Source organism: Lutra lutra, chromosome 8 (genome assembly GCF_902655055.1).
Source record: "Lutra lutra chromosome 8, mLutLut1.2, whole genome shotgun sequence".
NCBI lineage: Eukaryota > Metazoa > Chordata > Mammalia > Carnivora > Mustelidae > Lutra > Lutra lutra.
The window spans coordinates 26,207,229-26,226,471 of NC_062285.1; the positions used below are offsets into that span (position 1 = coordinate 26,207,229).

The 19,243-nt window shown below is 43.1% G+C and overlaps 1 protein-coding gene across 6 annotated transcripts in view; it reads left to right on the plus strand.

Moving 5' to 3' along the window:
• The window catches only part of SEPHS1 (selenophosphate synthetase 1), a 30,463-nt gene extending 14,229 nt beyond the window's left edge, over positions 1-16,234 (plus strand). For 4 of the 6 annotated variants that reach the window (XM_047740845.1, XM_047740840.1, XM_047740842.1 and 1 more), the window contains exons 6-10: positions 1,964-2,054; positions 3,999-4,098; positions 12,288-12,500; positions 14,308-14,477; positions 15,855-16,234. In XM_047740845.1, the coding sequence (XP_047596801.1) occupies positions 1,964-2,054; positions 3,999-4,098; positions 12,288-12,500; positions 14,308-14,477; positions 15,855-15,905 (625 nt within the window). In that variant the 3' untranslated portion in view covers positions 15,906-16,234. Of the gene's footprint in view, positions 1-1,963; positions 2,055-3,998; positions 4,099-12,287; positions 12,501-14,307 lie in introns of all 6 variants that reach the window. The other 2 variants (XM_047740844.1, XM_047740843.1) reach the window with 2 other exon arrangements.
• Positions 16,235-19,243: the final 3,009 nt, after the last annotated feature.

The window sequence follows — 19,243 nt, forward strand, 5'->3', positions numbered from 1 at the left end:
TCATCACCGGTTTCCCTTACTGGGCGAGGGAGCCGCTTGTGCTGAGTCTGAGCCAATTTACTATTGACCTTTAGATTATTCAGTTTATTTTGACTTTGCAGATGGTACTTCATTGTAATCTGATACGTACATCATTTTGCATGTGCGTGACTCTTGGTAAGAACTTCTTCAAAAAGAATGTCTAGGTCAGATATACGTGCAGAGTGATCATCCTCGATCTCTCCAGACTGGCCTGTGGAGAGGCTCAGCCTGCAGTGAACAAGAGTGCCCCGGCCCCCACCTCCCCACCAACACTGCGTGCAAACCTCTTCTGTTTGGTGGCATAAACCTTACTCCTTTGTGATGCAAGTTGAGCATGTTTTTCATATATTCATGTCTTTTGTCCATTTTTTAATTGATGGGAGCTCCTTTTAGAGACATTTTCTGGGGGCGCCAGGGTGGCTTAGTTGGTTAAAGCCTCTGCCTTCGGCTCTGGTGATGATCCCAGGGTCCTGGGATGGAGCCCCATATTGGGCTCTCTGCTCAGCAGGGAGCCTGCTTCCCCCTCTCTCTCTTTGCCTGCCTCTCTGCCTACTTGTGATCTCTGTCTGTCAAATAAATAAATAAAATCTTTTAGAGACATTTTCTTTTTTTTTTTTTTTTTAAAGATTTTATTTATTTATTTGACAGAGGTCACAAGTAGGCAGAGAGGCAGGCAGAGAGAGAGGAGGGGAAGCAGGCTCCCTGCTGAGCAGAGAGCCCGATGCGGGACTCGATCCCAGGACCCTGAGATCATGACCTGAGCCGAAGGCAGAGACTTTAACCCACTGAGCCACCCAGGCGCCCTAGAGACATTTTCTGATAGCTTTCACATAACGGGTCTTGCATTTTACTTACACCAGAGTTTTGTTTTCCTGTGTTATGTGTTGCTGGTTCTCAAGCTTCCACACAGAGAGGACAGAAGATCCCAGGGTCCATCTGCCTCCCACATTGCATCTTTTTGGTAGAAAAAGAACTTAGGCCATTGCAAAAATGAGAGAGGAAAACATAACAAAACAAGCTTCAGTGGGTTTTTTTGGTCAACAGTGCTATGTTTAGTTTGTCAGACAGGAAAGAGCCTGCCCACCTGGGTATATTTGCCTCCAGTAGTGCCCGTGAACTTGAAAATCACCCAGCAGTTGTGGGTAGTCATGTTTGTGGCCAGCACATGACCTGTGCCGTCTACGAACCTACCAGCGCTGAGGTGCGGCGGAGTCACACCTGAAAGACACTAATGTCTTAAGGCCTAGTTTTTGGAAGAGGAGTTTCTTAGATACCGTTACCAGGTGAACATTTTTCAAAGCTAACAGTGATCTAGAGCTAGTGGTTGATTTTAAGTCTGTGCCCCTGGCTTGGTGACCCAACGTGGGTGAGTATCTGAGTCCTCTCCCGTCAGAGGACAGAGTGGCTGGGTGGTCAGCTTGAACCGACATCAGGAAGACCGGCAGTGAGGACGCAGTGTGACAGGGGTTTCACTTGGGGGGTCGGTCTTTGTGTTTTTAGGGTTGGCCTGTCTGTCTGCATGCCAACTAGGGAACGTAGTGTTGGTCAGTTTGAATTTGAGAACTTTGCTGAAATCACCAGAACATTAGACTCACTGGTTGGAGCCCCATCCCACTGTGTCTCTACTTCACAAGTGATAGTGAGAAACGGGCTTGGTGTCAGAAGTCTTGTTGCCCCAGAACCATGGTGGGTCCCTACTAAGGACTACACACAGTGTGGCCTGATGAGACCTTTGCCTTCGAAGGCTGTGGTCTGCTTCTTTGTCCACTCCTTGGGGGTGTGGGCGATCCTGTAGGTAATTTGCAGACTCTTCAGTCCTTTCAGTGTTTCTGCTCCAGCAATGGCCTCAGTGGCAAGTCTCAAGGAAGGTTCTACTGCCGTTTTTCCAGCCTTTTCTTCCTCCTGTTCTATTGCTACTGAACTGCCTTGTTCTTTTCTTCAGGCCAGATAATGCGGTGCCGGGGGATGTGCTAGTGCTGACGAAGCCTTTGGGGACGCAGGTGGCCGTGGCTGTGCACCAGTGGCTGGACATTGTGAGTGGAGGACCGCCTGGGGATGGGGTGGACAGCACGCTGACGGGTGTGGAGAGCAGGGCGTTCACTCTGCTTATCAGATCGGGCGAGTGTCTCCTTGGTCTGCTCGTGTTGGAGTACGCTTTCTCCAGACGTGTCTGCTCTGGAGTGAGCGCTGCGCCTTAGATGCATTCGCACGTTTCAGATCTAGATCGTCCCCGTGTCTTCACTCTGGCTTCCAGAAATGAGCTCCTTCAGTTCCACCACCAGAGAGTAGGGTATCAGCCATGTCCTTTACAGATTCTAGGGACTGTCTTCTTTTATTAAGTCAGAGTTCCACATATCGAGTGCTTTATCTTCCGTGTCTTAAGCATCACTAAAAGAAATCATAGGAGAATATATGGAAAGTGTAGTGTTTGGGGTATAAATACAGGCAACGTTGTTGACAATTTAATTTTATTCATGAGGTGTTTGGTTGTGTTGTCTTTTTAAACTAATTAGTAACTCAAACATTTTGATAAATAATTATCTTGTAGAGAAAGCCTCTAGAATATGAAGATATTTGTCCTGAGTCACTTTTCTCCTGAGCTATGATCACACTTCATTTAGGGATCTTCTCCTTGCTACAACAATTCAAAAATTATTACAGTTGTGGCATATCCTCACATAGCTTGGTCCTTTTAATTTCTGCCGTTGTCATCTGAACTACCATTTCTGAGAAACAGTTGAAAAAGAATAATAATTTTATGTTATTGATCAAGCAGATATATATTCCTTGATATGCAGAGTAGAGAAAAATCTCTAAGCCACTTCCTTGAGTTACTTTTCCCTTCCATCCAGTGAAGAGGGGAGACCTCCCATCAGGTACGATCTCTAAGTCAGATCGGAAGGCCATAACTGGCCAGCAGTCCACAGTAACTCTCCATGCGACTGCCCAGGTCTGAGTCTCTTAGCAAGGAAGCAGGTGAGGCAGAGGAGCCTCTAAGATGAGGGGTTTGGGATCCTTCTCCCTACCCCCGACCTGACACCACCTTTACTTTTTTGTTTTGTTTTTTTTTAATGCTTAGAATTGGAAAGAGCAAGATCCAAAAATTACATAAACACATAATGCCCTTTCATAGAGGTCAGAAGCAACCAAAGAGTATATTGTTTTGGCATCTATATGTATGAGAATACTTCATTTTGTATGGTAGGAGAAAGAGGAGTATAAAATTTCATTAGTTGTTAGCTCTGGGGGAGATACGGGGAGCTGTGGGATAAGGGAGGAGCACCTGGTTGGACTTCAGTGACTGCATTGGGTGGTGGATTATTTGGTGTTATAAAAAAAACCAAATGCCTGGATGATGGCCACTCATGGAGCAGGATGATAGTATCATGATGCTAGAGTCTTTGGAAATCAGACTGAGGAAAAAGGAAACTTCTTTTCTTTTGACCTTTGTGACCTTCTTTGTGGTTACCCAAGGCTATCCTCAGGGCACATGTAGTCAGAGCAGTTTTCGCCCTCGTTTGTCCATCAAGATGGCTCAGTGCAGAATTTGGGTAAAGTCAGTAAAAGTATAATTGTATGAAAATGCAGGTCATCACCTTGTTAGAGGAGAACGGCAAAGGACATTGGGAACTATTCCCGGAGTGATCTGCGCCCTTCCATGGAAAGAAGCCGCCCTGGCGCTCATGCAGCCTCTCTCTGCGGCCCTGTGTCCTGCTGGGCTTACGTGGCCAGGAAACTGCATGACTGGACCACAGAAGGGGGGGTTGAAAACAGAAAAGATTGCATGATTCAGCGTCCAATGGGGGCACCTAAAACACTGGTCACAGGAAGTGAAATTTGGAAACTTAACTTTATGTACAAAATTAGATAAACAAAACCCCCAGAAGATGACCCCCCCAAATATTCTTTCTTCAAGTGGTTAGAAGATTAATCACATTTTCCCCCCTTTTCCTCCTAACCTCTGTTCCTGTTATTAGCCTGAAAAATGGAATAAGATCAAACTAGTGGTCACCCAAGAAGACGTCGAGTTGGCATACCAGGAGGCAATGATGAACATGGCGAGGCTCAACAGAACAGGTATTGGGGTGGGAGGGCTCGTCTGGTTATGGAGCAGTAACTTGCTCAGGGCCCCACAGTGCTTTAGTGGGGGCCCGGGGTTTGAAACTACAGCTTATAACACATTCAAGTATTATTATCTATCGTCTCTGAACAGTTAAGTAAGAGATTGAGGCTATTCCACAGTCTTTATGCACCGTAAGTGAGTGAGTGCTTTGGTACCACACTGTTTCAAAAGCAGATTAAAATAAAACAGGAAAGTTCAAGAACCACAATTCATCTTCCAGAAAGCAGCAAGGCTTGCCAAGGGAATTACTTGATATAGTTCAAGCATCTTATACTCCCTCTCCCCTTTTTTGGCTTTCATATGGATGTAGAAAATATCAGGCATGTTGTGTAATTAAGAAGGAAGCTCTTCTCCTGGGTCCTTGAAGTCCTGACCTCTGACATGCCAGAGGAAGTGTTTCTAGAAAAGCATCTGTGCAGATGATTTGGAAGCGAACCAGCACGTAGAATGTCAGCTTCCAGAGGACGGGAGTTTCCACTGGTTTTGTTCACTTTGGTGGCCCCGGCACTTCAAAGAACAAGGGACTCGTTCTCACTGTAGGTCTTCATTAAATATGGACCGGATGAGTTCACTTTGTATACCACGTGCTAGCTTTCTTTATGGTGCCTCACAGACCTTTTTTTCATAATCATGAGAACTCGACCTTGTTTCTCCCCTTTGTCCAAGAGGAAATGCATTAATACGGGCAGATCCTGTTCTCAGACCCAAAACTGTATAACTATAAACACTGCTCTTTCTCCAGTACCACATTTCATCAATGTTGATAAAATCAGTGATGGAAATTTTTATGATTTTTTTTCTGGAAATACCAGTTTTCTTTCTCATCATTATTGGCATGTTGTATTTAAGGATGTGGGTTGGGTGACATTTTATTTTGTAACTTGAAAAGTGAAGTTCAGAAATCTTTTCCTTAAAAAAGTCACTCTTTGGGGCACCTGGGTGGCTCAGTTGGTTGAGCATCAGGCTCTCAATCTCAGCTCAGGTCTTGATCTCAGGGTCATGAGTTCAAGGCCTGCACTGAGCTCCATGCAGGGCATGGAGCCTACTTAAAAACAAAACAAAACAAAACAGCAAAAAAACCCCACTCTTCATTTAGTTTTTCAGGGTTCCCTGAGCCGCCCATCAGAAATGGATTTGAATGTGGGGCGCCTGGGTGATTCGGAAGGACTGTTAATTTCAGCTCAGATCATGGTCTCTCAGGGTCATGGATCCAGCCCCAAGTTAGGCTCCTTGCTGGGTGTAGAGCCTGCTTGAGAACCTGCCTCTCTAAAAAAAAAAAAAAAAAAAAAATGCATTTGAATGGATTTTCTTTGTCTTATTCCCTCTGTTCTTCACTTTTCCCCAAATGATTTTGAACCAAATGTATGTAATACTTAATCATGGAGTCTTCAGTTATTTAAAAGAAGAAGAAATGTTAGGGTTGACTAGCAGATCTGAAAAGATGTTGATGACTGACACTCTGATTTTAAAGGTACTTAAAAATGTGAGAACATTTTTTTTCCCCCAATATTTGCCTTTCCCCTCTTAAGTTAATTTTTTTTATGAGATCCCAAGTTGATACAAAAGAACTTTATAAAATCTGTGCAGGGCTTCAGGATCAGCAATGCAGCACCATCTGGTATGAGAAACAGAGTCTGGCCTTGGAAGCCCAGAGGTACCCCTCCCACACTCCGCTCCGGGACTGCTGCGGGGGCGGGGGACCCAGCTACTGCTCTGAGTCTCAAGTTCATTCTCTGCACTGTAAAGTCTTTTCGTCACAGAGACTTGTATCTTTAAACAGTTAGTTTTTAAATTTTTGCTTATTTGAATCCTACCTATGTGTTTTTCTTGTTTTGTTCCTGAGCGTTACTCAGGATGTATGTATGTATGTACTTGTATTTAATTCATTTTCATTTAATTCATTTTCTCCACTGTATACTTTTCCACTCCGTGACTGACTTACATGGTCTACTGCTGGTGGGCATTCAGGTTCCCGCTGAGAACTTTCTAGGCCAGGGCTTCTGGGAGACTACGTGTAAGAAGAGGTCAGAGGTGCTGTGGCTTTTGTGGCCAGCGCTCGCTGTTTCTGGGGGGCCTACACACGACAGCATCCAGTGGTCCGCTGCGTTCAGAAAATTTCTGTAATGTGTTTTCTCTTCCCATTTATTGTATATATTTTTTTTACTGTAATAATATGACACGCGGATTATAGAAGTTCTTAGAAAATGAAAAAGGAGAGAAGAAACTTTTTCCATAGTCTCACCCTCCAAAACATCTTCTCTTACTGTATATTTGTGTTTCCTTCCAGGGTTTTTTCCTGTGGTTGATAGGGGCTTACTGTCTTACTGTTTTATTGTTCATGTTCTCAGCTAGTGGTTATCATACATTTTATTTGTATTTGAGTCTGCTTTTTGAGTTCTTTTTTTCACATTATATAACCCTAGAACACAATTTTTAATGCCTAGATGGTCTACCAGAGAGGTACACCATAATTTACCTTTTGCCCACTCCTGAATAGTTTTGGGGGGCATCAAATTTTTCCATAGTTTGTTTTCTGCATTCCAGGAATATTTCTTTGGCCCTGTTCCAAAGTGAAATAGTAATTGTTTAATTCTTTGTCCCCCGATGCTCTCTTCACTTACCACCAAGGCTTTCCCTTTCTATTCCTGTGCCGTTTAAACTATACAAGGAGTCTTTTTCCCTTTTTTGATTCTTTAAGTTAAGTTGTTTAACAGTAAGGGATTTGTAATGGATTAATTTTTATTTGTAGCAATTTTCAGTTTCCTTGTATTTGAGCATTTAAGTTTCCCCGTCCTTACTTTTTATGCACAGCTGGTAGTGACAATATGGCAGAAGCTTATGGGGGAGTATTTGATCATATGGAGCAAATTATGTATACGTTTATTTTGACCTAAGCAGTCCTACTTCTATAACTCTGCCTCAAAGCTGCAGTGGCCAAAATATGAAATGGCATGTCTATAAGACTATGCATTGAAGCACTGATTATAATTGCAAAAAAGGGAAGCAATCTACATGTCCACCAGTAGGTTACAGAGTTGTCTAGTCTACGTGTTCACCGTGGAATACTATACAGCCATTAAAAGGAAAGCAAGCTCTTTATTCCTGGATGCTCTAAGGTACAATCAAACAAGAAAGGGACAGAAGAACATATATGGTATGCTGCATTTTGTGCATTCTTATGTGAATAATATGTATTTTATACTTTCACAAAGGAACAATGGGAAAATGAATCACAAATAAAAATAGTTCCCTGTAGGGGCACCTGGGGGCTCAGTGGGTTAAGCCTCTGCCGTCAGCTCAGGTCATGATCTCAGGGTCCTGGGATCAAGCCCCACATCGGGCTCTCTGCTCAGCAGGGAGCCTGCTTCCCCCTCTATCTGCCTGCCTTTCTGCCTATTTGTGATCTCTGTCTCTGTCTCTCTCTCTCTCTCTCTCTGTGTTAAATAAATAAATAAAATATTTTTTTAAAAAATAGTTCCATGTAAGAGGAAGTAGAACTCTCTGTAGTTTGCCTTCAAAATGAATGTTTTCTATGGTTAAAAATTATATAAAAAATAGCATTGCTTACAATTCTAAACCAAATTTTTTTTAAAGCTGCCTAACATATTAAATTAGTGGCAAAACCACATGGGGGAGAATTATTTCAAGTCACTTTGAGCCTGATATTTTCAATGTGTATCTTGGGACAAAAACTCACAAAGAAGTCTCATTGTATTCACTGGGCTTGCGTTTGTGAGAATATTGATTTATTTTGAGAGAGAGAGAGCATCAGCAGATGAGAGGGGCAGAGGGAGAGGGAAAGCAAACTCCCCACTGAGCAGGGAGCCCAACAGGGTTTGATCCTAGGCCCCCAGGATCATGACCTGAGTCAAAGGCAGATGCTCAACTGACTGAGCCACTCAGGCACCCCCGAAAGCAAATAAGTTAATACAATTTGGAACAAAGATTTCAGAATAAAAAGAAGACTGAAGAAGCTAAGTTGTTAAAAACTATAATCTTTACTTAGGAATAATCAGTATGAACTCAGGACTATTTTTTCCCCCCAAATGTGTTTTTCTCCAAGCCTGGAAGTGATAATAAGCCAGTAGTAATGAACTTCTAGTGCCCAGATTCTAATCTGAAAATTAACATTTCCCACGGAAAAGTGCCAGCACTCCCTGGGGAAACGGCTGATTCCAGCTCTGGGAAAGGAAGTACAGAAGATAATCCTGGGACCTCCTGTGCCTGAAAGTAATGGAGGTGTCAACTGATGGGGTCATGTCACTGCACCAGAATTTGAGGAGGCCCCCACTAATCAAACGGGAGAGGGGCCCTGTGGACATCAGCAAGAAGAGTGACTGAAGCCAGCTGAAGCACATACCTAAACATCAGTGAAACCATAACGATAATTAACATTTTGGGCCGCCACCTTTGGAAGTTGCTAGAACACCAATGCATCCTGAAAATAAAGGAAGCAATCACACATTTCACCTTTCTTGTATGGGCTGTACTTCGGGAAATCCAAATAATTGTTTTTTAAACTCTTTAGAATAGTCACTTCTCATAAATGCAGAAAGAATGATTGAATCACACACTTGCCACTTTTGCTGCTCCCTTTGATTTAAGGAATCTCAACAAGCATTAATAGCCGCTAAAACTGTTAGGTGAAAGGTTCAGGTGGAGGTGACAAGTGCTCCTTATCCCCGCCAACTGAAGTACTCTTGCCAGAAAAAAAGAACTTGAATCTATCTCATCAGGGAGGATAGCCAAATCCAGAATCCTGGAGCTTCTACTGACTCCATTTCCATAACAAACAGAGGGCATGGGGGAGAAAAGGGGGAAGCTTAAAAATTCAGAGGTTTAAGAGATATCTATTACATACAATATTAATTGCATTGGAATAACAGTGGTATTGTGGTTAAGACATATTTGATACATAACTCCTTAAGAGCTACATATCAAAATATTTACAGGTGAAGTGGTAGGACTAGGGTTTGCTTTAAAGTGATCCACCCCTTTGGGCGCCTGAGTGGCTCAGTGGGTTAAACCTCTGCCTTCTGCTCAGGTCATGATCTCAGGGTCCTGGGATCAAGCCCCATATTGGGCTCTCTGCTCAGTGGGGAGTCTGCTTCCCCCCCTCTCTCTCTGCCTGACTCTCTGCCTACTTGTGATCTCTCTGTGTCAAATAAATAAATAAATAAAATAAAGTGATCCACCCACCCTACTCACATTCCCGAACAAGTAGTCCAGAAGAGAGGGAACCCTAGTGGAAAGGTGGTAGTGGATGAAGCTGGGTTTTGTTGGGCACATAGGAGTTTGTTGTACTATTCTTCTCTGCTTCTGTGTTTCATTAAAATTTCCATAGGAAATATTAGCAGCAGTAGTTCCCTTTGCAGGGACAAGGTGGTGATGAGTACCTAAAAATGGAACCCCTATTACTGACTAGGATTCAGCATTCCTCTTGTATCCTCTGGGCCTCTAAGCTCATCCAAGATGACACCAGGAAGAGCTTCTGAAGTGCAGGTCTTGGCTTCTTACCCCACTGCCCTGGGGCAAATGCATTAATAGAATGGGATGTCTGGTTGCATAACTACCACGATGGACCAGAAAATGTCAATTCTTCTCTCCACCTCTCTGGTTGAGAATGTTGGACTACAAAGAGAATATTTGCCAAAAAAACACATTTCCTCCAGGGTACTCCTGTAAACGTAGGATGTATTTCATTTCATGAGAAAGAGATATTTAATTTTTTAAAAATTAGACTTTCAGTTACTCCCCCAAAATGAAATAATTCAGTAAGAATCTAACAAAGTATGTGCATGCTCGATGTGAGGAAAACCTGTAAAACTGATGGCAGAAGTCAAAGAGGATGTAAATAATGGAGAAGTATTCGAGGCACAGGGATAGAAAGACTCAATATTGTCAAGATGTCACTTCTTCCCAACTTGGTGTATGGATTCAGTATGGTCCCATTCAGAATCCTAGCCAGTTATTACTGATTCTGAGGGTTTTTGTTTTGTTTTTTTTAAGAACTTAATTATTTGAGAGAGAGATTGAGAGAATGAATGGGAGGAGGGGCAGAGGGAGAAGCAGGCTCCCTGCTGAACAAGGAGCCCAATGTGAAACTTGATCCCAGTATCCTGGGATCCTGACCTGAGCTGAAGGCTTAACCCACTGAGCCACCCAGGCACCCCTGATTCTGAGTTTATATACAGAGGGGAAAGACTCAGAACAGCCAACACAGTGTTGAATAGCATTTGGAGGACAGACACCAAAGAGCAGTTCCAAGACAGTGTAAGCTACAGTCATCGCCACAGTGTGAAATTGGTCAGAGAATAGTAGATGTATCAGTGGAACAGAATACACAGTCCAGAGATGGACCCACATAAATCGTAGTTGGATCTTTGACAGAGGAAAGGTAATTCAATGGAGAAAGGATCATCCTTTCAACAAATGCCTCAGAACAACTGGACATTCGCAGGCAGAAATTCAAGTCAGCGACCTTACACTTCTCATAAAAATTAACTCAAAATGGATCATAGACCCAAACTGTTAAATTTCTAGAAGATAACCTCGAAGAAGATGTAGGTGACCTTAGGTTTAGTGATGACTTTTTTAGATACAGCACCGAAAGCATGATCCATTAAAGAAAAAATTGACAAATTGGACTTTATAAAAAAACTTCTCAGTGAAAAACACTAAGAAAGGAGACCAGCCACAGACTGGGAGAAAGTCCTTATACCACACATAGTAATACAATAAACACTAATATGATCCAGCAGTTGTGCTCCTTGGTATTTACCAAACTGAACTGAAACCTCTCCGCCCGGAAACCTGCACATGGATGTTTGTCCTCACTTTAGTCATATTTGCCAAGAATTGGAAGCAACCAAGAAGTCCTTCCGCAGGTGAATGGGTAAGTAAACAGGTCCGCTAAAAAGAAATGAGCTATCAAGCCATAAAAGATGTGGAGGAAACTTAAACGCATCGTTCTGAGTGAAAAAAGCCAATCTGAAAAGAGAAAATATTCTGATTCCAGTTCTGGTATTTTGGAAAAGGCACTACTATGGAGACAGAAGATTAGTGGTTGCCAAGAGTTGGGGAGAGGGGTGGAATGAGTAGGCAGAGCACAGAACTCTTAGGGTAGTGAAATTAGTTTATATGATAATGCAATCATGGGTACACATCGTACACTCGTCAGCACCCGGAGATTGTACAGCATCAAGAGTGGGTGTCTATGTAAACTATGAACTTCACTTAATAATGCATCAGTAATGGCTTGTATCCCTTGTAACAGATGTAGATGTTAATAATGGGAGAAGGGGCGGGGCGCTCACGTGGCTCAGTGGGTTAAGCGTCTGCCTTTGGCTCAGGTCATGATCTCAGGGTCTTGGGATTGAGCTCCTGCCTCTCTGCCTATTCTGATCTTTCTCTCTGTCACATAAATAAATAAAATCTTTAAAAATAATAATAACAATAATAATAATGGGAGAAGAAGGCAGGACTATACGGGAACCTCCGGTAATCCTGCTCAATTTTCTTTAAACCTAAAACTAGAGAACTATTTTTTTAATTAGAAAATTAACCTTCTAGGCAAGTCACTTATAAGAGTGCTTTGAATTATGTCTGTCTTCAAAAGTCTTGTTCTTTGATTTTAGAATGGCTTAGATCTGATTCTTCTGGACAGATTTTTTTTTCGTTTACTGGAAAATTACTGTTGATTGAAGCTGCTGATAGTTCTAAATGGTTCTTGTAGAATAAGAAACAAGCTTTCAGGGCGCCTGGGTGGCTCAGTTGGTTAAGCATCTGCCTTCAACTCAGGTCATGTTCTCAGGGTCCTGGGATTGAGCCCCGCGTTGGGCCCTCTGCTCAGGAAAGCCTGCTTTTCCTTCTGCCTCTCCCCATGGCTCATGCTCTCTCTCTCTCTCTTGCTTTATCTCAAATAAGTAAAATCTTAAAAAAATCCACTTTCAAAATCTCACTCTGGTCTTTTTTGGTTTTGTTTTAGAAATTACATTTTCATTATTCCAATATGCCACCTCCCTGACAAATTTGCAATTTTGAGATCAAAGTGTGTAAAATTTTGAGTTGAGGAAAGGTGGCTTTTTTGTCCCATCTTTATTTATGTCAGCAGATAATAAATGGCTCCTCTGTTTTCTCTTAGCTGCAGGGCTCATGCACACATTCAATGCTCACGCTGCCACTGATATCACGGGCTTTGGAATTTTGGGTCATGCGCAGAACCTGGCCAAGCAGCAGAGGAACGAGGTGTCCTTCGTGATCCACAACCTTCCTGTCCTGGCCAAGATGGCTGCTGTGAGCAAGGCCTGTGGAAACATGTTTGGCCTCATGCACGGGACTTGCCCAGAGACATCAGGTACAAGGATCCTGGGCCCAGATCTGAGGATTAAACTAGCGAGGCTAACGAAAAGTCCCCTGACAAGGAGAAAGCCAAGTACATGAGCACGACCCCACTGTGTGTGAGGTCAGTGCTGGCAGATAACCTAGGCCTTCATCACACGAATGTCCTCAGCATCCCCGGGAGCTGCAGGTCACCCGACTCCTGCCTGTCTGTGTGTGATCCGGCAGCATGAAACTCCGTGGCTTTTTTGGTGACAGGACAGGAGGGAGGGAGAATATGGGGAAATGAGTCCTTCCTCGGCTTTCTTGGGAAACTTAGCATTTGAATGAACTGTGATTCCCTCTAGGTTACATTGAACATGCTATTTTTTTCCTTGAAGAAAATGTCCAAAATTGCTATTTTAAGAATGAGGTAGTATATGATGTCTCCAGAATGCCCTTTATCTGGACTCTTGTATTTCGCTCTGGATATCCTCCCACTCTTTTCAATTTTTCATATTTCTCTTTTCTTTTGAACTTCATAGTTTCCCTGCCCTAACAAAGCAGTGAAATCATCTGGGGATTTTAAAATACCAGTGCCTAGACCTGACCCCCAAGAAACCTGACTGGCAGTCTGGGGTGGGCCTGGTGCGCAGGAATTCTCCCAGTGCCCCAGTAGGCTTCTGGGGATACAGCCAGAGGCAAGACCACAGAGCTCTGCCCACCCGCCAGCTAGGCAGGCCTGCACTTCGCCTATAGGCTTCCCATGGCCTCTGTCCAGGAGCCTGCAGTTTCCTGTCCTTAAAACAACAACAAACCAAAATCCAGTTTCTAGTAAGAAAGTTCCAGGCGGGCAGTGGGAACTGTTGGTTCCGCATCGGGCTAGAACAGTGCCTGCCACCTGGTGGGCCTGGTTTAAGTGTTGAATGAACAAACAAATAGTACCATCAAATTCCATTTGTTTCCTTTACTCAAAAATGAGAAGTTTCTACTTTTTGATAAGTATAGATCTATATTTTTTCCTGATTGTATTATTTCTACTTACGAATACATAAAATTTTCTGTCCTAGTTAGCGACATTATGGTGAAGGCTTTTGTAACATATTTTATGCTTTTTCTCTTTTGGAGGTGACAGAGCCAGTGACAGGATCTTTGGTACTTTGAGACATACACCTCTTCGTGATCTTAACTTTTAAGTTAAAAAAAAAAATACAGGGGCGCCTGGGTGGCTCAGTGGGTTAAGCCGCTGCCTTCGGCTCAGGTCATGATCCCAGGGTCCTGGGATTGAGCCCCGCATCGGGCTCTCTGCTCAGCAGGGAGCCTGCTTCCTCCTCTCTCTCTGCCTGCCTCTCTGCCTACTTGTGATCTCTGTCTGTCAAATAAATAAATAAAATCTTAAAAAAAAAAAAAAAAACAGAAAGTCTTATTTATAAAAGGAGGAATCCACATAGAAAATCAAGTCAAAAAAGAAAAGTTCTCTTTCGGTTTTAAGTACTTACTGTGTGGGAAGAAGAAAGTAGCTACCACGTGTGTTACTGAGCCCTCAGACTCCTCACTCATGCACGATGTTCAGGGATTCACGAGGTCATTTTCAGAGTTTTAAGGTTCACCGCGTGTGTTCCTCTAATAGAGTAAGCAGTTCACCAAGAAGCCGCACATTGCTCTACTGTGTCATCAGCGGAAAGTCCGTTGACTGAAAAGGGCGGCTCACTGAGAGGCAGAAACGGGTTGGTGGCCAGCTGGCAGTGGGGGTGGATGTGCCCTGGAAAGCCAGCGGCCGAGAAACCACCAACAGGGCATCCCAGTAGACAATGATCCTTTCTCTCTCTTTTTCCCTTTGCCAGGAGGCCTCCTCATCTGTTTACCGAGAGAGCAAGCTGCCCGGTTCTGCGCAGAGATCAAGTCTCCCAAATACGGGGAAGGCCACCAAGCATGGATTATTGGGATCGTGGAAAAGGGCAACCGCACGGCCAGAATCATAGACAAGCCCCGGATCATTGAAGTCGCACCGCAGGTGGCCACTCAGAACGTGAACCCCACCCCGGGGGCCACCTCTTAATCTCGACCCAAGTAGCTCTTTGGTTTTGTTTTTAAATAGATCTATTTCCTTTTTCATCATTTCAATTAAAGACTATAAACGGCCACAAAAAAATCTCATTGTGTCTACACATCTGGTGACCTTAGGTCGATTTGTGAATGGATGCAATTAATAAAATAAAATCCATCGCCTTTTTTTCCTGTTACATTAACTGAAGATGCACCTAATCTTGAGGCAGCTTCTGAGTTGAGAATTATATTGTTATCCAATACTGTTGATTCATTTTGAATCTTTAGACACTTATCTCTTGCCGCATAGGCTCTTTTTAAAGGTGCTTTCCTGTAGCACAGACATGCCCGTCGTGGTGTCAGATAGCAGTTGGTGTCTTTCCATTTTGTGCGTATTTATCATTCTCGGTCTGGTCTTTTGTAAGTGTCTTGGATGGTATTCTGGAAAGATGGAATTGGTAAGTGACACATTGGTATCCCATGAGTGAGAGGGTTGCATGGTTCCTTCTAGTCCTTGCTTTGTAAAGCCCGGTCTCCTCATTCAAGAGTGTCTCTTTTGACCCAGGACATTTCCCCAGTGGTGTATTCAGTTCAGCAAGGCAAGTGCTTAACTCTGCATGGAAAGCACTTTGAAGACAAAAAAAGAAAGCTAGTTTCTTTTTTTGTAGCCTTCCTAATATTTACAGTAATACTATTAACTGTTTTCTTTATGGACAACAAGCAAGGATCCTTATTGCAATGTAATTAGATGTTCGCTAGTGCAACAAGGAATCGGCCTTCCGGAAGGGGGTTTATGTATAATACTCATTTACAATTCAGTCTATAATTAACTACACAAATAATTTTGAAATATAATCAATAATAAAGACTGTTCTGTGGATGGTAGTGGTTACTACATTTTATATTTTGTATAGTGATTTCAGGCCTTTTGTTTTCCTGAACTCAGCAGTTCTCTAGCCGAATTCTTAGCATTATTTTGTCCTTGGCGCCAGTACGTTTTTGTGCACGCTTTTTGTGATCTGTGTTAAAAATCTGCATTGCCAACGTCGCAGCTCGAACTGAAACTTGTTATTCAAATAAATATTTAATTTTTTTTATTGCTCTTGTATAATCAGATGCCCCCTTTAGTATCATTTGAGAAGCGTTGGGAGGGTTTTGGCTAAAAGTACAATTTATTGGGGAAAACTAGATTTTAGTTTTATAAAACTTTTAAGTCTTTCATGGGACCTATATTTTCTTGAATTAAATTTTGTAGTGCTAGAACAAATAGACGATCTAAAAAGGTGTTTATCTGTGTTACTTAAAAACAGAGGCTTCCTTCTATTTTAACCCACTAAACCATAAGGAGGGATCGCGGTCAGTAAGCAGCGCGCTGACTCCTCGAGTGTCCGCCTGAGGGAAGCAGCCGCCGGCCCTGCGAGTCTCTGATGCCTCCTGCGCCCGGGCACCAAAGCCGTGACGACAGATCTTGCCAAAGGAAGCCACCCCTGCGGAGAGGACGCCCCCGAAGAGGCTTCCCTTTGGATGCGCCCTCCGTCAGGAGCCAGAGGGCAGCCTTTTTGCAAGTGTAGCTGGAACTCGAGCCATAAGTACGGTGTGCGGGACCCAAAAGGCTGCTTCAGAATGGACATTCGTTGGACGTTTTCTAGGGATTTATACAGATGTTGGTCCTCAAAAGCTAAAGACCAGTGGTCGACAAAAATAAAATGTGTTGGAAACCTCTGAGTAAGGTGAACAGACTGCTGGGCTTTTTTTTTTTTTCTTTCACTAGTGATAACTAACTGAATTCTTTTTAATGTTGATCGTGTCCTGAATGCTGATTTCCTCGGTGGCAAGCCTGCTGAGAGGAAGGGAGCTAAGCAGATTATGCACCCGAGGAAACCATCTTCATGAAGATTTGTATTTAGAAAATGCTGGGTACATGGCGGTCTGGGTAATTCGTGTGATCCTGAGGAGGAAGAATGGGTCTCTACAGTGGGGTTTCCCAGAGAGCATTCCAGATCACCCGCCTTAGCATCAGCTGGAGCTGCTTGTCACAGGCACATTCTCCAGTCACGCCACAGACGTGCAGAGTCCGAGCTCGGGTAGTCTAGGGAATCCGACTTGGACATACACCCCACGTGGCTGAGCGCACCGAAGTTAGGTACCAAGGGCCAGGAGAGGCCAAGGAGGGAAGGACAGTGGAGCTTCCTGGAATTATTCTTTCCCATTTTGACCACTCTGGGGATTGACATCTGGGCCCAACAAAACACACAAAAAACCCCATGTTATTTTGAAAGTTTCTTGAATCAGGTGATGCATCTTTGACTTCCTAGCAATATCTGTGTAAGATCTTAAAATTTGGTGAGTAGTTAATAGACAATTATTTGGCTTCCTGGTAGTACTTTCAAACTTCACATTGATCTCGGTGTAGTGATTTATTTTCTTTAAATCCTATGGCGTAGCTGCATCCAAAAAATACAGCTTGTTAAAATGCACCAAATTTTTTACATACAGCCTGAAAAGGTGGGGCCCTGGTGAGCTCAATCATCCTTCGGGCCACAGGAGTGACTTCCCAAGAATATCCAAGCTTAGCTTGTTATTTGCACAAGCTGTGTGGAAACATGGACTGTCCAGTAATTTTTTCCAGGAAGAGACTCTAAAATACTGTGTAAGCAATATGTACTTTTTGGGCAATATTTTCTGAATTAGTACTCTGTAGTCTCCCAAGCATGCCTTATGATAAATAAATGTGAGTGTTTAAGTTCTGATTTTAGATGAATGGGCCAGCAGTTTCAATCTGAATTTAGCATTGCCTTGGAAAGAGTTAAATCTGAATTCTAGGTTTTACACAGTTCTGCATAAAGAGAGACAGAATAGCTATACTATTCTACTACTACTATATTTTCTTTTCAGAAGTAGTAAAGCAAGCACAAATAATGATGCTTCAGATAATTAACTGTCGTGTGTGCATGTGTGTGTGTACATGGAAAGATCTGGATTTCTCTCTACCTACGTCCCTGAGCTGCTCATTTCACATGCTCAGATGAACGTTTTTCTCTAGATGAGGTATTGGTGGCACAGATAATATAATTTATTTTCAACAGTAAGTTGTACCTTTTCTCATGAGAAGTTGACACATGAATAATTGGCAATTTTTGAACCTACCAAGGTACGCGAGGAAAGCCAACAGATTCCAAAACCAATTCCTTCAAGTGAGGCGTGGGAATAGCATTTTGCCTCTGGTTGAGTCTCCGTGTCTTGAACCTAAACGTGGCTCAACCTAGTGAACCATAGTCTTGCTTGGCCTTCCCAAAGTGAAACCATCGGTGGGACAGGGTGCCCATGGGTGTCTAGATCTGCTCAAGAGTTGCAGAATCCAAGCCTCCCAGTTGCTTTGGGTAGGTGCGTGGACATCGGGTGGATAGTTCCCAGGTGTGTTCTCTGTAGGGTTTCTTGTATTTCCTATTTTTAGGTTCATCAATATTTGATCTCTGACTCGGTACACAGTGGGTGTTTCTAGTGGTTTCTGATTGTCCTTCCCAGTCCTGTTGCTTGTGGAGGGAAGTTCCTGCTTGGGAGGCTGGCATATAATGAAGCCTGTCAAAACTTTGTGGAAAGAGAAAATTCCCTGTACTAGCAATCTGGTTACAGAATAGCCAACATATTTTTAATCTGTATTTCAAGAACATAAGCAGATGCGTCTAGAGGTTCATTGAGACCTATGAAATAGTGAGTTAATATAATGTCTTATATTTTGCCTGGTTAGTAGAGAAGAATGATATATAGTGGTTTCTGGAGCATGGGCCCACTTTGGTCCATCTGAATAATTAAGAAAATTATAGTAGTCGAGCCCTACCATGCTCATGCTGTGCTCCCCATGAGTACAGCTACCATCGGTCACCACTATTAACATAATGTCTATATTCCCTCTGCTGTACCATTCCTCCCTGTATCTTACCTTTTCCACCACTGGACGCTTGTACCCCCCCACCCCATTGTCCTTCACCCACTATGCCCATCCCTGCACCAGTCTCCCCTCTGGCAACTGTCAGCTCTCTGTCTTTATGGGTCTATTTCTGCTTTTTGTTTGTTTTTAAGATTCCACATATTTAAAAAAATAGATTATACATATAAGTGAAATCATAGGGTACAGCTTTCTCTGACTTAGCAGAATACCCTCTAGGTCCATTCATGAATGCCTGTTTTTAAGTTTTAAGTAAAAAGCTAGATTCTGTTTCTAGCACATTAAGAAATAACACAAAAAAGGGGTGTCTGGGTGGCTCAGTGGTTAAAGCCTCTGTGTTCACCTCAGGTCATGATCCCAGGGTCCTGGGATCAAGCCCCGCATCAGGCTCTCTGCTCAGCAGGGAGCCTGCTTCCTCCTCTCTCTCTGCCTGCCTCTCTGCCTACTTGTGATGTCTGTCTGTCAAATAAAAAAATAAAATCTAAAACACACACACACACACACACACACACACACACACACACACACACACAAATCAGATACATCTATAAAGGATTTCTCAAGTATTAGAATGAGACTATTAACCAGGACATTAAAAAGTTATCAATAAAGGGGCACCCTGGTGGCTCTGGCTCTGTTGGTTGGGCATCTGACTCTTGGTTTCCATTTAGGTTGTGACCTCAGGGTCATGAGGTCAAGTCCCACATTGGGCTCAGCACTTAGGGGGAAGTCTATTTTGGATTCTCTCCTTTTCCCCCTCCCCTACTCCCCTCTATAGGTGCATGAGA